Source organism: Limanda limanda, chromosome 3 (genome assembly GCF_963576545.1).
Source record: "Limanda limanda chromosome 3, fLimLim1.1, whole genome shotgun sequence".
Taxonomy (NCBI): domain Eukaryota; kingdom Metazoa; phylum Chordata; class Actinopteri; order Pleuronectiformes; family Pleuronectidae; genus Limanda; species Limanda limanda.
In genome coordinates, this window is record NC_083638.1 from 27,549,545 (window position 1) to 27,565,298 (window position 15,754).

Below are 15,754 nucleotides of genomic sequence, written 5' to 3' on the forward strand. Positions count from 1 at the left end.
AAACTGGAGGACACAGCAACATTTTATATATGCAATTGGCAATGCTTCAAGATGTTAGTGTTTTTTAGGTCATAGTGTTCTGAGAGGAAACATGTGTTAAGTTATGGCAGCATTGTTTGTGGTGTGGTTGTTGTAGTGCATTTTGCACCAAAGGTTAACAGATATGCAGAGGTGTGTGTCTCTAAAGCCCACTGTGTTAAGTGATAGGGAAAAGTGACCATAGTATGGGTACATGACCGAAAACGATAGGAAAAAACTGTAATGTCTTGGACCTCTTAGATACCATCCAATAGTCGGAATGCCGAGTTAGAGCCAAACCCAGCTGACATTGGGTGAGAGGTGGGGTAAAACCCTGGAGAGCTCACCAGTTCATCACAGGGCTGGCATACAGAGAACACACATTCACACTCACATTTACACCTACAGTCAATTTTTTAGTCTCCAATTCACCTAACACCAATTCTTCATGTTTTTAGACATGAGTGAGCTGGATGGGCAGGAGGAAACACACGCACATGAGAAGAACATGCAAATTCCACACAAAACAACTGCTGCTGAATGTGACCTATTTCACAGACAGATGAGCTAACTCTCACCAAAAAGCAGAAACAAATCTTATTTTCAACTATTAATACATAATGACATTACGGTGGTTTTCCTTTTCAATGTAAATGTATCATCTTGCTACAACTGCATGAATAAACAAGTACAAGGACATTTCAAAGGTTTCTCTTTGTCATTGCGTTCATTTGTCTGATCTATTACCCAGTGTGCCATAAATCAAATAAGCTAGACCTAATGAAATATATACTGTACTATTTTTACAAAACTATGTCATATCATCTAAATGCTTCTCTGCTGCCTTCAAGCAAATCAACAAGACCAGATTCAAACTTTAGTTTGTGTCCTGATGATCTTTCTAACGGACCATTTTCCACATATGTTTCAATATATGTAGAGTCCTTTGTATTTATTGTTCATTTATTATGGTCTGGTCTTTGCATTTCTTTGTATATCCAGGGACTAGTCAATAAAAAGTTATTTATCCTGTAACATTGAATAATAATAATGACAAGCTTTATTTGCACATTTCTTAGCACAGTTACAAAGTGCTTCATAAGAGGATTAATCTAGACTAAATACATTTTTTAATGTTGATGTCCAAATATTTTATATATACACTCACACTCACTTGGCAGTTTAGTAGTTCCAGTTATCTGAAACCAATGAAGTCTAATGACAGTCCAGTTCTTTAACAAAATCTTGCTTCATGACAATTTCTGTATTGCAGTATGTTAAAGGCGCTCTTATTATCTTGTTAACCCCAATGAAATCACACCTCTTAGCAGTAAAGTTGATCCACTGATTTATGTCCAAACATGATGTATATTTTCCATAATAACAGATCAATATTTATTAAAGGATGACTGAAGACACAGAAAACATACAGGTGCAATGTAAAACGATGTAAAGAAGACATGCGGACAGGACAGTTTGCCGTGTTACAAAAAGCGGATATGACAGGGGAATGCAAATTGAAGTGAAGTATAGAGTTTCAAATCATTTATTTACATAAATGTAACTTTACATTCGATTTAACCGTTTAATAACTAAACTAAGTCTTTACAAGCCACCACTAAGCAGCAGTGCAAAAAAAAGACAGAATTTGATGCAGATCTGTGATTTCCAACAAGCCCTCTCCATTAGAAAATCCCTGGTACCTGCCCTGCAGCGCCCCCTAGCTGCTGTTCGCATCAAAAAGAGAAAGAGAAGGGAAACCGAGAACAGCAAACAAATTTAAGAAGGAGGAATGAAGCAGTACTTCACTAATATACCGGACCATAACCACTGCTTCCAGCACAGAGGACACACTGACACACTAACTGGATCTACACAATAACAAGATTGTAGTCACAGTTGGGAGGGGCAGAAGATGTGGAACTTCGTCCCCATGTGCATCACTGGTCACTATTCATCACTATTCATCCGGTCTGGAGCCAGATCACCGCCTGTACAGGAGACAGACACACAGTGGTCGTCTAGCTGTCGTCGGACTGGAGCATCTTCTCGATCTCTTGATCCCACTGCTCATCTTTGTTGTCGCACTCAGCGACCATCTCGTACTCTTGGAGCTCCTGCTGCAGCTCCTTCTCCCAGTCTGCGGACTCGTCTGTATGTGAGGGAGAAGATAGGTTATGAGCAAATCAATCACAAAATATTTTCTGGGTGAATAAGCACAGCAAATAGAATCTCTTCTGAAACTTACCTTCGGGAGAGGGCGGGCTCTCCTTCTTATCCAGCACCAGCTGCTCCATCTCTTTCCTCAGGTCCTCCTGGTTGATACCCGTGGAGTCAAAAGCATCGCTCACAAACTCGGACACTCCGGGACTCGTGGACATCTCCTCCTCTTCCTCCTGAGGTGGCTGACAAGGATGCAGACAGGACTGGTAAAGCAATTCACTGTGCGACTCTTCATTAACTTTTACAATAGTGTTGTAAAATACACAGATACGCAAACAAACGTACTTTCTGTTTGTCACTGATGGAAACTGGTGGAGTTTTTGGTCTGACATTGTCTGTAAAGAAATAAAACAGTGACGTCAGTTTCATGCAAATCACAATGCCTATAGACTTTCCATAAAACCACAGCCGTGAGTTTTTTTGTATCAACTTCATGAACGATTACCATCTGAAAAACAATAACAACTTGATCCTCATAATATTAAATTTCCTAACGATTCTTTCATTACAGGTAAACTCTGTTTCCATACCAAGAGCTCTGTCTGTGGCAGATCTGTCCCACTCTTTGCCCCCCAGCGACCAGCACAGATAGAACCTATCTACATTAGGTATTAAAACCATCACTTTTGGTTACACCTGGAGTTTATCAAACGAAAATCCTGCTGACCCTATTATAAATTAATAACTAAAATAGGAGCTGTTGTTCTCTGGACAAGGACATACAGGATCCTCTGGAAACAATGATGCAGTGTTGTTATCTCTCTCCATGTTCTCCCCCTGATACATGTATGGTCTCATCAGTCACGACTTGACTACCAGCAGTGACTACAGTAACATGTCAGTCACACTGTCCCCTCGTCGTCGGACCAAGAAAAGAAAACCCTGCCCTTATTTTTCAACAATTCTGTGTCTCTTTTATAATATTTGCCTGAAACTAAACTTCCCTTTCAAATCCGCTTCCTGTTTACACTACCACGGTCAAGCTCAGTGGATGTGAATGGCCATGTGATATGCTATATATATTTTTTTAAACGCTGTTTACCGGTAGTGTAATTCTGAAAGAAACGGATTCTCAGGGAGTATCGTCTATAATGTGGTATAGGTTCTTTCTGTTGTTTTAATTGGAGATGTATTGATTTCTTATTTATTTTGTTTCATTATTTAGTATAGTTTTTACACTTACCGCCATTCAAAAATAGTTTCAACCTTTAACTATAATATTTTTGAATACAGGACAATATGTTGAATATCTCTTGTACGTTTGAATTTCTACCAGTAGGTGTTAGCAGATGTTAGTAGCCGCCAGCAGGTGTTTAGGACATAACTTAAGTTGTGTACCGTAGCGTCATCAAGTGTTTTGGCCTTATCAATGGTTATCATTATCAATGATACAGGCCGATATGCTGAGGCTAAAGGTAAATCTGACTGGCTACTGGCTTGTTACCTCATCACCTTGATTCATTTTTAAACTAAACACTGTCTCAATTCAGAACATAGGACAAGATGGAGAATATCCCTTGTATGCTCTATAAAATGTTTGTTAAACCAAAATAACCTTAATGTTTCATTCATTTACGGGTCACTGTAATGATGATAATAATAGTGAAATATAATATACTGTGATATCCTGCAATTGGAACCCTAGTTAGAGCATACAGGAGGCGTCTGACCTGCTAAGATGACGTCCTCAGGTGAAACACTGGCTTCTCTGTCCTCGCCGTCCTTCTGCTGCTGCTGGGCTGCCAGCTCTGTGAGCTGAGCCGACTGCTTGATCAGAGACACCCGGTAGAAATAATTCCTCCAGAACGGCTCCTCCTTCACACTGTCACAACACAAACACATCATCATCGATTCTGTGATATCAATTTAATGACGCTAAAAGTATTTTTTTCCTATAACCACACAAACACACACGCAAGCGCACACAGTGTGACAATGATAAAAGACTACAGACTGTTTGGGAACCAGGTCGAAGCGCATGCGGTTTAGAAGCTGATCTTCCTCCAGCATGGCAGCAGCCAGAGGATACATCTGCTCCATGTCGAAGTGGAACTGAACACCTGCGGGAGGGTCCCGCATGAAATTCCTCTTGTCCTAGAATCAATAGCCAGAGTTAGAATCCAACACACGCAGAGATAATGACACAGCACTTATTAATGTGGTGTATGTCTCTTTGCTTACAGCCGACAGAGCCAGGATCTGCTGCTGGATGGTCTCCTCCTCATTGTAGCCCACCCATGGAGGCACTGCTGCTTCTACATGAAAGCATATACACACACACACACAAACCTTCAGTGATGTGCAGTGACTTCATTGACATTGATATAACATACAAAGGACTATCAGACTGAACTAGTTTCAGAGAGGTGTCACATTACATGCATAACAATAGAAGCCGGTCTCATTTTGAGTAGTTATGAAAACCCCAATGCCAATATTATCAATCCAATAAAGCTGAATTGTGACCTGTGGTGTCACATTAACTCTCACACTGCTATACAAATGTAGTCCATTTCCAAGTGTGCTTTTAAGCACCGAGTGCTTTCCCTTACCAATATAATACCTTTCCCTTTCATGTCGCTCTCAATGAGGGGAATTATTTCATCATGAAACTGCGTTTTTTTGTGTTCCTGCTCGTGTTACTTCATCTCTAATGGGCAATTACTTTGAATAGAACACAATGTATTTCTTTTGGATTTTACTTCTATAGTTGTGTATGCGGAAAGGTGACATTATCAACTTATGATCATCAAGATTTCAGGGAAATACTCTGCAGCGTTTGCCACAACATATGTGATGAGCAAAGCATGTTACTTCACTGCCAGGTAGTCTACCTTGAAAAGCAACATTCTTTACCATAAGAGAAACTACAGAAGAATTTTAAATATTTGAACATCTCTTACAAATAATATTTTGTTTTTTCTGATCTTACCTGATTTTTTCGCTTTCTTCTCCTGAACAAACTTCTCCTGCTCCTTTTGGAAGTCACCCAGAAACGTCTGATCACACACACGCACACGAACAAACCCACAAAAGTCAATAGTCATTATATTGTTATTATACTGTTTCGGTGCTTCCTAAAGCTGCTGAACTCGTCCAGCGAGCCAACAGAGCAACGTGCCTTGTCTATAATGCCGTCCATCTTCCCTTCTTCCACCGTCTTCTTGATGGTCTGAGCCGTCTCTGCCATGGACTCGGAGATCTTCTTGCTGGCACTGGAGGCAAAACTGAAGATGTAGTCTTCATTTGGAGGAGGAATAGGAGTGGAGGTTATTTTTAAAATCATCAGTACACATAGACACTTTTTTGTTGGCTGCACATCTTGCATAAATGATTGTCAATGATGTGACCCAGATTTGGTCATGACACTAATGTCTTGATCTGCCATGAAGATTTGTCTTGTTGTCCTCCTTGGTTCTAACAATCATGTCCACACCCTTCTTGCGGTTGTATTAAATGTCCCAGTGCACAGTCTGCACACACTAACTGGAACACACTAAGCAGTAGCTGTAAACCAGCACTGTGACTACACCACCAGCAGACATCAGATTGTGTCTAGCCTAAGTTACGTTAGCAGAACCAAGTGAGGGAACCTTTGACCGAGAGCTGCTTTCTACTGATGTAATGGTTTAATGAGGAGTGACCACAGACAGGTGGATCCACGTCACGTGAACATGTCAACAATGTCCTCCCGCACCGAGGAGACAAAGAGCTGCTAACCAGCCTGACTGGGAGTAAAACAACCAGAGTGACCAGTTCCTCCTCCTCACCTCCCAGTCCTTTGCCCTGCTCCGTGCTCTCCAGGTTGGCCTCAGCTTCTCCTCCATGCTGCTCAGCTGGCTGCTGTTTGTTTACCTCGTTCTGAGCCTCCACCACCTTCTCCTCCACCTTCACCTCCTCCTGCTCCTCCTGCTCGGTGTCATCTGACGTCTTCACTACCGTCGGGTTGTCCAAACCCAACCACGACCCCAGACCCTTAAACATGGCGCTGCTAACCGCACTAAGCGTAATAAGTGTAAGAAACACAGCGAAGACAGTGGGTGACTGTCGAAATATCCCACCAGGAACTACGCGACAGCTTCTCTTCTTTTATGGTTGTTTTTGAGGTGTAGTATAATTCCTTGTTACTGCCACCCAGTGTTCAAAGGGTGGAATGGTGCCCTCGTTGTGTTCTGATCCTTCTGATTCAACAGGTTGCAGAGCTTTCACTTGACACTCCAGTACGGTGTCTTTCAGTCTATTTACCTTTTGTTGAAGAAAATAACAAAATAAATGAATTGGATTTATGTTACAAATTAAACTAAATCAAATTTTTCATCACAACAAGTCAACAAACTTTATTAAATATACAAAAATTAAGATAACATGTTTATATTTGATGTAAACACGACAGCTGCTATATGCAATAATAATAATAATGAGCATAATAATCATAAAAAGTTTAAATACTAATAATGCTTCAGACTTCTGATGAAAACTCATTAAAATTCACTAGATCTGTTTTTTTTATTTAAAATAGCACAAAGTCATAAATATCAGTCCACTAAACGTGTCTAGATCCATGAATTATTCGTATTATTCGTATTATTTGTATTATTATTAGTGGTAGTATTACAGTTTTTTCCTATCGTTTTCGGTCATGTACCCATACTATGGTCACTTTTCCCTATCACTTAACACAGTGGGCTTTAGAGACACACACCTCTGCATATCTGTTAACCTTTGGTGCAAAATGCACTACAACAACCACACCACAAACAATGCTGCCATAACTTAACACATGTTTCCTCTCAGAACACTATGACCTAAAAAACACTAACATCTTGAAGCATTGCCAATTGCATATATAAAATGTTGCTGTGTCCTCCAGTTTGGCATAGATTTCCTGTAGTGTTGCATTGAAAAAAAGAGAAAAAACACAGACAAACACTTCTTTGGACTACAGTAATAAAGTTTGTAATATTACAGTATGACAATCCAAGCCAAGTATCTGCTGACAGTGTTCATATGTCGGTTTACCTCCCACAAAAGATGTCACAATTGAGTGTGGTAAATGTACAGTAATTGTAAATACAGTAAATACTGTAAGTGTTTTATGAGAAACTGAGAATAACAATTTTCAGTTTTTGTAATGCAAATTACATACAGTAAGTACGTAATATATGATCCAGAAACAAATCACAAACACAACAGTTTTTTTCACTGTGCTTTACTTTTTGGAGATTTTGTCACAGTGCAAGTGTTACACAAAACAGAAAATACATTACAAAGTCAAAAAATGTGTTCTAACAAAAAAGGCAATGCACAAAACCTGCACATACTGTATATTACAGTAGCCCAACAGTGGCGCAGAATTGGTTGCTTTTTACGTAAAAAAAGTAATTCCATGCCAATTCACCAAGAACTATGGTGCACAGGGGAAAAAAAAATCTAAATTACTGTAAAATAAAATAAATAAACTATAAACTAAATATTTTTTCTTATTCAAACATGTAACTTCATTTGTCTGTCCAAATGCAGCATCTTTCCATCTACAGTGATCTAAATTACTGATAAGTTAGGTTTTGAACAGAAAGTTCACTGTTTTGAACAGAGTATCTAAACATTGGTAAAATATGCTGTAGTTCCACAGCGTTTTGCTGGTAGTGAACATTGACTGGGGCAGGTATCCATGAAATTTGGAAGAAGGCGTCATTGCCATCATTTGTATCTTAGCATAGGGGCAAGTAACCACAGTTTGGTTCACATGGTCTACTGGTATGCTCACTGTGTGAAGTGTTTAGGGAATGTGAACATGGTTTAGGTAAATTGCCTAAAACGATAGGAAAAAACTGTAATATTGTAGATGTAACACCAGTCCAAAAGCCGACACTTCAACAGCAGGTGGCGGTGTTGCAGTGAGAATTGTGGCATATCTTTCTTGTATCATAAGAAGAAGAAGAAGAAGAAGCCAGCGGTAGATTCATGTCCGTCAGACTGACGTCAGTTCACCGGTAACGTCTCGTATCACTTATGTTTGCTTCTTATAGTTTGATGTGTTTGTATTGTTGGACTTTGGTTTAATTTAATGCTTAAATCTCTGTAATATACGTTTTTTTTTGGGAGTCGTCGTAGCAGCATTATAATGGAAGGGCTAGCTGCTGTGCTAGGCCGATCTGATGTAAACAGACCAGATTAAACCAGACTCCTCTAACAAAACCCGTCATTTGAAACGTCGTCAGTTTAAAGTTAAAGTTTGTGGTGATCACAAATTAACTCAAAACATCGCAGGATGATTTCGGTTGCTGTGATTCAATCGGCTTTAGAAAGAAAACGATTTATATGATTTTATGATATGAAAGAGTGTTTTGGGAAACGGTTATGGTCTGAGATAGCATGGTCTACTTAGATAATGTATACGTATTAATACGTTAATAATATATACGAACAGTCCTTATTTACAGGACTGAGTAAATATGTGTAATGTGGCTTTATCTAACAATAATTGTTGCGCAGCTATTTAAATGGACTTTGTATTAAAGACGATATTATGTTTTTTTTCTAGGTGAGAAATGAAGACTCTGATGGTGTTTGATTTTGACCACACTGTGGTGGATGACAACAGTGACACCTGGGTGATCAGGTAAATTACATATTGATTGATCAATGAATGAATCACAACATAATCCCCTACAACCACAAGTAAGACGAACATATTCAAGCTGCAAATGTATGTTTTAATCTATTGAATTGCTGCTTTCATTTTACACGAGTAGATCAACATACCACACTGACTGCATCACCACATACACCAATCAGTGACCAAGTTTAATGTTGTCCTTATTGCTGAAGATCTAAAACACGATTTATTTATATTTGTATGTAGAGCAATACCCCAGTCTTCTCCACAGTGGATCTATTCTTGTTCTCTGTGTTTCCAGATGCCTTCCAGATCAGACTCTCCCTGACTCTGTGAAGAATTCCTACAGAAAAGGCCACTGGACTGAGTTCATGGGCCGAGTGATGAACTACATAGGTGAGAATTAGTTGTATTTAGTGTTCACTCATGCACGCATAGAGCTTTACAAAATGTAAGTCCCCTTTCTACTTGTCCATTCGCCCAGGAGACCAGGAGGTCAGCCCTGACACGGTCCGCAGTGTGATGGAGACCATCCCCTTCACAGATGGAATGACAGACTTGCTGACATTCATATCACAGAATAAAAGCACCATCGACTGCATCGTCATCTCCGACTCCAACACCATGTTCATAGAGTGCATCCTCCAGGCAGCCGGGCTCCATGTGGCTGTTGACCAGGTTTTCACCAACCCAGCCAAGTTCAACGAGCTCGGGTACTTGGAGGTACAGTGCTACCACTCTCACGACTGCGATCGATGCCCCGTCAACCTCTGTAAGAGGAAAGTCCTGGAGCTCTACCTTACAGGGCAGTCTGATATAAGTGTGGAGTATCAGCGTATATTTTACGTGGGCGATGGCGGGAATGATTTCTGCCCTACTTCCTGTCTGAGGAGGCATGATGTTGTAATGCCCAGGAAGGGGTTCACCCTGGAGAAACTGCTGGCCAAACGTGAAGGGCAGGAACCGGACACTTCTTTGAGAGCCAGAGTCCTTGCATGGAGCAGCGGCACAGACATCCTCCAGGAACTGAAGGCTACTATGCAGATGTAGGCAGCGCCCGTATAGAATATTTGACTGACTTCTCTGTTGTAAAGGAAATATTGCAAATGTTGGGTCAGCACTGTAGGGTGCTCATGCTGTTCCCTGCAGGATTATTTTAAATAATGACAGTGTTTATCATTTTAAAAGTAAAGGTAAAATCAAGTTGGATTTGAACAAACAAATGGTTGCTTTCTTGTTAAGAATCAGATGACAGGAATGATACCTCTCATATGCCTGGTCAGTTAATATAAAGCTACAGCAGTTGTTAGCTTAGCCCAGCGGAAAGACTGGAAGCAGGTAGAAACACTGAGCATCCCAGCAGTTGTAGAGCTGAATAGCATTATGTCTTAATCCAGACAAATTAATTATAATGTGTTGATTGTCGTTAGGGTTTCAACTTGCTTCCTGTATTTCTGCCAGTCTAAACTAATCCCCTCCTGTCTTCATACTAAACAGACTGACATTAGAGTATAGCTTCATGGTTAGCTACCAGCAAGAGAAAGCAAATAAGCATAATTCCCCAAAACTACTCTTGTTAGTATATCTCAACCCCCTGACCAGTGTTCAGGTTTCAGCTTAGCTGTGGTTACCATGTTCCATCATGTTGTTCACCCATCAGTACTTGATGTAAGAGGGGAGAATGTAAGAAATCACTTATTGGTTATAGATGTTAAGCCTTTGTGCAACGTTTAGCTAACTTATGTTTAGACGATGTTTAAAAATATCTTAATTATGATTTACTGACACACTCCTTTTTAAACACCTCTGTTTACAGCAGCAATGTAGCTGCAGACTCCACATAGATTTACATCAGTTTCCTTTAATAAGATTAAAGAAATCAAACAGTATTTTCCTCTTTATAGAAACGTAAGACTTGCTTATAGAAACTGCAGACGGCCCTTTCACTTACATTTCTCATAATGTCAAAGCAGTTTAATGTTAGTTTTGAAACTGAATTCACTATTTTTAACATTTTTACATCTCAGGTCTTAGGTTTGAGGTCAACCACGTAAATCAGGTTTTGATAACCTGATCATGTTAACTCTGTGTTGTTTTTTTTAATGACCTAAACCTAATAAGTTTAAGCTTAATGAACAAAAAGTCCTCATTATACATTGTCCCAGAGGTTTACTTGAGTAATGTGGATAACATTTCTGACCAAAGGGTTTTTCCATTTGTCCATCCACTGAATGCTTCTCATGTTTAAGCAGGTTTCAGGCTTTGTTCAGTCATGTTATCCAGAATCTGTGCCAATATCGCTACAGTCCTGGGACTTAATCCAGATTTATTATAAAGTTAACACTGGACTGTAGTGTTTTTGTTAAAGTGCTGTGCTAATGCACCAGCAATTCTTCAAAGGGAATTTAAATGTTCAGGAAAACGTGTTTTGAGATTTGTGTGTGACACTTGTGGCAACATGCTTAATAAATTATATATTATTCTTAAATTATAATGATGTAATAACAACAAGAACCCTTGTGGATTCCTTTTGTAAACCACTGAGTGACAATAAAAAGCTCCTATAACAATGCAGCAATGTGGTGTTGGACTTCATTATATTCGTACATTTTCTGTTTTTCTTATACAAATATAAATAGAGAATAGTGGAGGATTTCTATGTCAGGGGTTTATATCTCTTGGGGTGAATTTGGGTAATCTTGGACAGTCAGTGAAGTTCTCTAAATGGGAGAATTATGCATGAAGGGACTGAAGTAAAACAATGATCAAATAAAGAGAAGTAGCATATGATCTGCAGTTGTCAGACAGCAGTTAATGGTAAACACAGTCTGGCTCTGTCTGTTTAAGCTAATTTGCTGGATAACTAACAAGCACATGTGGAGAAGACAATGGGCTGATGGAAGATGATGGTCGCTCACCTGCAAAGACTGTCTGTTACCTGAATTGCCCCAATAGAATGACACGTGTCATTCTTTCAGTAATGTACAAATGTACATTACTGAAAGAACAAACTGTTATTGTTATTTAAAAAAAAAAGAAGTGATACACCTTGAATAGAGTGTTTTAATACATTTTTGTTTATTTAAGATAGGGTTCCTTATGAAAGAAATATGATTTTTATATATCAATATGAATTATTTACATTTCTATGAATAATCGAAATTTCCCTCAAAATTTCTTCCATAATGCTTTTTATAGAAATTGGTTATATTGACATGTGGCATCATGCATAAAGTGAGTTGATGAAGGCTTTTTTTTAACCTAATACAAGTGTCCCAGTTTATTAAATTCAAGCAGAATTTCTTTTTTGGCACACAACACTAATAGTTAACGTTAACATTGCTGAGATATTAACAGGACAAATGAAATAGTTTTACCTGATGGTGATGATGCAAATGATGCAATACATGGGACATACATATTTGTGTGTTTGTGTAGTAAAGGTTATAGAGCCATCATTGTCTTTTATGACATCATTATTGACATGAGCTTTGCAACAGGGTCTGGAAAGCAGGTAATTTCCCATGGCCCTGAGCTGAAAGGGGGCCCCTGAGAACGGCTGATTTGTCCAGAGAAATTTTAATTTTGTAAGAGCCCCCTTGAAGTCTTTGATGGGCTTTGTACAGCAGACTGAAAAGACACCACTGTTGAAAACCCTCTAACGAGGCCCCATGCCACTATCTTCCTGCCAAAAGCATAATCATTTCAGAGGTTTTGTTCAACACTGGGATGTCTAGATGTATTTGATTTGCCTGGGATGGTGGTGGGGATTTTAACAATAACTCTTAACTATTTTTCTTTTATCTATGTGTATGCAGGAAGATTGAAGAATGTAATGATGTAGGTTGTACTTTTTTGCATAAGTAACAACTGTGTGCAACAGTGTGGTGTCAAACTGGGGCAATCGTAATGTGACTAGTTTAGAGAGATTGGTGGTCAGGTCAGAAAGCAGACTCAGAAAGTGCCAGAGCAGCAAAAGACTCGATACACCAGCATGCATTGCAGGGACCAGGCCTGTTACATTTTAATTAAGGAGCTGCAGGCACTTTTTCCACATACGTGTAAAAAGTACACACTGAGTGCAAAAACATCACACCTCTCTTCACATGAACTCACAGCTTTTGAACACTGAGTATCTATCAGCGTAAATGCAGCCTGGTCAGACACGTAAATAAACAATACCCTTCTGAGCACAGTTGTTAAGTTTGACTGTTTAAATGTTGCTCCAGTCCAGATATTTGTTTCACATCTGTGCAGCAGATCACTGCCTGGTCGATTTCCACTGAGATTAATTATGCGAATGCCAATGTTGTGCCAAAGGTCACTGTAGCTTTCAGTGCCAACAGCAGTCAAGCTTACATGCAGCCAATTGATTAGTTGATGAATACAAAACAACTTTTTTGTAAATCAATACATAGTTTGGAGTCTTTAAAAAAATATGAATGTAAACTGAATATCTGTAGGATGAGAGAACTGATGATCAGGCAGCAGAGGAAGTCACCCCGGACATTTTCCACATTATTCAGACAATTAACTGATTGATAAACATTTTCATAGTGAGGGTCCATATCTAGTTTTATCTTAATCTATGAACCATTCCTGTTGCCTTAACGGGCCCATTGATTTAAATCTGCCGCAGCCTAAAGGTCTTTTAACCCTCCCCCCACTGCATCCCTCTCCTTACAGCCACTGTCGTCTCATTTCCACTCTGTTGACAACTGTAGTGACATAATGTGGATTGCTTGCATGTGATCCTGGTCGATGCCATTGTTAGATCAGTGTTGTGGAACACATCAAACCATATTGAAGAATAAACCACTAGAGAGACCCCACCATGATGATCATGACTTCTGCCCAGTTGTGCCAACCATCCAAAATATAATCATTTCGATTTTGATACAATTTGAAAGGAGTAGCTCCTAAAATAATATTTATATTCAATATAATGCGTATTAGCTCCAGCCCGCGTGTGACCCTAGTAGGATAAGCAGTATAGATAAGGAATCTGATCTAATATCATAGAATCTAAAACAATCTAATACAATACAATATAATCTTATTTAATATGATAATTATAATTAAATATAATTGATTGTATATACACACAAATATTTACATGTAATACAGATAGAAATATGCATAAACACTCAGCACACAAAAACAAAGCTCACTAGGAAAGATGTTGTAAAACTGTGTTCACATTTTTCTATTCAGTCCTGCTCCACTATGAGGAGAAGATGGAGCTCTTCTCCTCGTGCTCATGCTGCTTCTGAAATGTCCTCTCTTGTATGTTTTCATCTGCTCTTGGATATTTATGTGCAAAAGTCTGTCAAAATTCCCAACCATTAGGATGCCGAGAGCAAACGTTTCATGTGTGTACAGAGGCAGCGTAAGCCCGAGAGGAGCTGAGGCAGGAGCCCAGGAAATCTGAGCACAAGCTGGATAAATTTGAGTGTGAGCACAGGGCAGGGTTTTGAGTGAGAGCATTACAAAAAATCTGAACGTAAAATCCAAAAGTCCTGGTCTCAAACTGAAAGATCACACGCTTGAATAAAGATAGGGAGAAATATTCATAACTGAAAAGACCCCACGATGTGAGAAACTTGGGCTGCTGGATGCCCTGAGAGAGGCCTCTGCTCTGAAGGCCTCTTAACAGACGTTGATCTGCAGTGCTCCTGTACTGCTCTGCCTAATGATGGCGCTCTGTGCAAGCAGCTCATCCATCTTGGCTCCCATTCGCTGCTGACATGGCAGAGGAGCAGGAGCCCCGTCAGGTTTGGTATGTGAGAGAGGAGAAGGTAGAGGAGGTCATCATGCATGGATTATGTCAATTAAAGAAACTGAAGCACTTCAGTACTGTGCAGTCAATCAGCCTTGACCAGTCAAGTTCCTTCCTCCTCTCAGTGTATCAGACAGACAACTATTTGTGTGGAGGGCTGACTTACAAGTACATGTATGCATAAGGAACACAATCTCATGACAAAATAGCTATGTGATTTAAAAGGCCGTCATTCAAGCAGACAACTTTGATTCATGTCCAGGGCCGGGTCTAGACAGGCATGTATGAGGGGGCAGCCACAAATTGTGGCATTGTGCTTTATTATATTATTATTATTATAAATTGGGATTTAGTTTGAGGGGGCACAACATTTATTTGAGGGGGCCAGGCCCCCTCTTGCCCCTGCCTAGACCCGGCCCTGTTCATGTCGCGTGTTTCCCATATTAGCAAACATCTGCAGAGCTGTAGCAGGCTGTAGAGAGAAGGTGGAGTCCAGCTGCAGGGTGATGTTCTCCTGCTCTCCCTGACTTCACACCTCCCTGTCAGAGAGGGTGTTAAAGGGAGAAGAGTCTTCAAGGGAGAGATAAATCATCGCTAAAACCAACATGGTGCAGCCAGGGCTATGTTCTTTGTGATGGTTAACAGGGGAGCGACACTGATGTGAAGTTTTCTTCCATATTGTGGATGACCTAAGTAACCCTACATGGATTTCAGCAGCACCTACAGGAATAATACAACTTTAAACTTACAGAGGTTTCGAAAGACAAAAACAGGGGGCGCTACATTATGTGCATGTGTCAATGTCTTCCTTGTAAATGTCCCACTGCTGTGTTAGGTAATTACTGCGTACACACACACACACAACCAATCCATCAATCAAATTGTATTTGTATTGCCCATATTCACAAATCACAATTAGTCTCATAGGGCTTCACAAGTTGTGACAATCCTGTCTTTATCCCTCGGCAAGGACGAGCTGAAGCTACCAAAAAACATTTTAACAGGGGAAATAATATAGACCAGATGTCTGTCGTGTGTAGCAGAGTACATCAACATAATAACAATATTTACAACATTGATGAGAGAAGACTTTTGAGATGAAGGAAGCAGCAATG

The 15,754-nt window shown here is 39.7% G+C and overlaps 2 protein-coding genes across 3 annotated transcripts; one reads left to right on the forward strand and one right to left on the reverse strand.

Annotated features, from left to right (window-relative positions):
- Positions 1-1,385: 1,385 nt before the first annotated feature.
- Positions 1,386-6,317, reverse strand: LOC132998275 (synapse-associated protein 1-like). The gene is made up of 9 exons (XM_061067821.1): positions 6,012-6,317; positions 5,363-5,481; positions 5,174-5,240; positions 4,423-4,496; positions 4,196-4,335; positions 3,912-4,063; positions 2,527-2,576; positions 2,267-2,423; positions 1,386-2,170 (listed from the first exon to the last, which is right to left on the reverse strand). The coding sequence occupies exons 1-9, from the start codon at positions 6,223-6,225 to the stop codon at positions 2,040-2,042; spliced, it is 1,104 nt and encodes a 367-aa protein (XP_060923804.1). The 5' UTR covers positions 6,226-6,317; the 3' UTR covers positions 1,386-2,039.
- Positions 6,318-8,180: 1,863 nt separating this feature from the next.
- Positions 8,181-11,434, forward strand: phospho2 (phosphatase, orphan 2). Of its 2 annotated transcripts, none has more exons than XM_061068446.1 (4): positions 8,181-8,234; positions 8,786-8,863; positions 9,162-9,256; positions 9,345-11,434. In XM_061068446.1, the coding sequence occupies exons 2-4, from the start codon at positions 8,793-8,795 to the stop codon at positions 9,908-9,910; spliced, it is 732 nt and encodes a 243-aa protein (XP_060924429.1). In that variant the 5' UTR covers positions 8,181-8,234; positions 8,786-8,792; the 3' UTR covers positions 9,911-11,434. The 2 variants fall into 2 exon arrangements, with proteins under 2 accessions (XP_060924429.1, XP_060924430.1); XM_061068447.1 differs by having other exon boundaries at positions 9,348-11,434.
- Positions 11,435-15,754: the final 4,320 nt, after the last annotated feature.

Coding starts and splice junctions, on each gene's coding strand:
- phospho2 (XM_061068446.1), top strand. CDS start 8,793: ATGAAGACTCTGATGGTGTTTGATTTTGACCACACTGTGGTGGATGAC. Junction 8,864..9,161: donor AGTGACACCTGGGTGATCAG/GTAAATTACATA, acceptor CTGTGTTTCCAG/ATGCCTTCCAGATCAGACTC. Junction 9,257..9,344: donor CCGAGTGATGAACTACATAG/GTGAGAATTAGT, acceptor CCATTCGCCCAG/GAGACCAGGAGGTCAGCCCT.
- LOC132998275 (XM_061067821.1), bottom strand. CDS start 6,225: ATGTTTAAGGGTCTGGGGTCGTGGTTGGGTTTGGACAACCCGACGGTA. Junction 5,241..5,362: donor TGGACGGCATTATAGACAAG/GCACGTTGCTCT, acceptor GTGTGTGATCAG/ACGTTTCTGGGTGACTTCCA. Junction 2,424..2,526: donor CCATCAGTGACAAACAGAAA/GTACGTTTGTTT, acceptor CATCCTTGTCAG/CCACCTCAGGAGGAAGAGGA.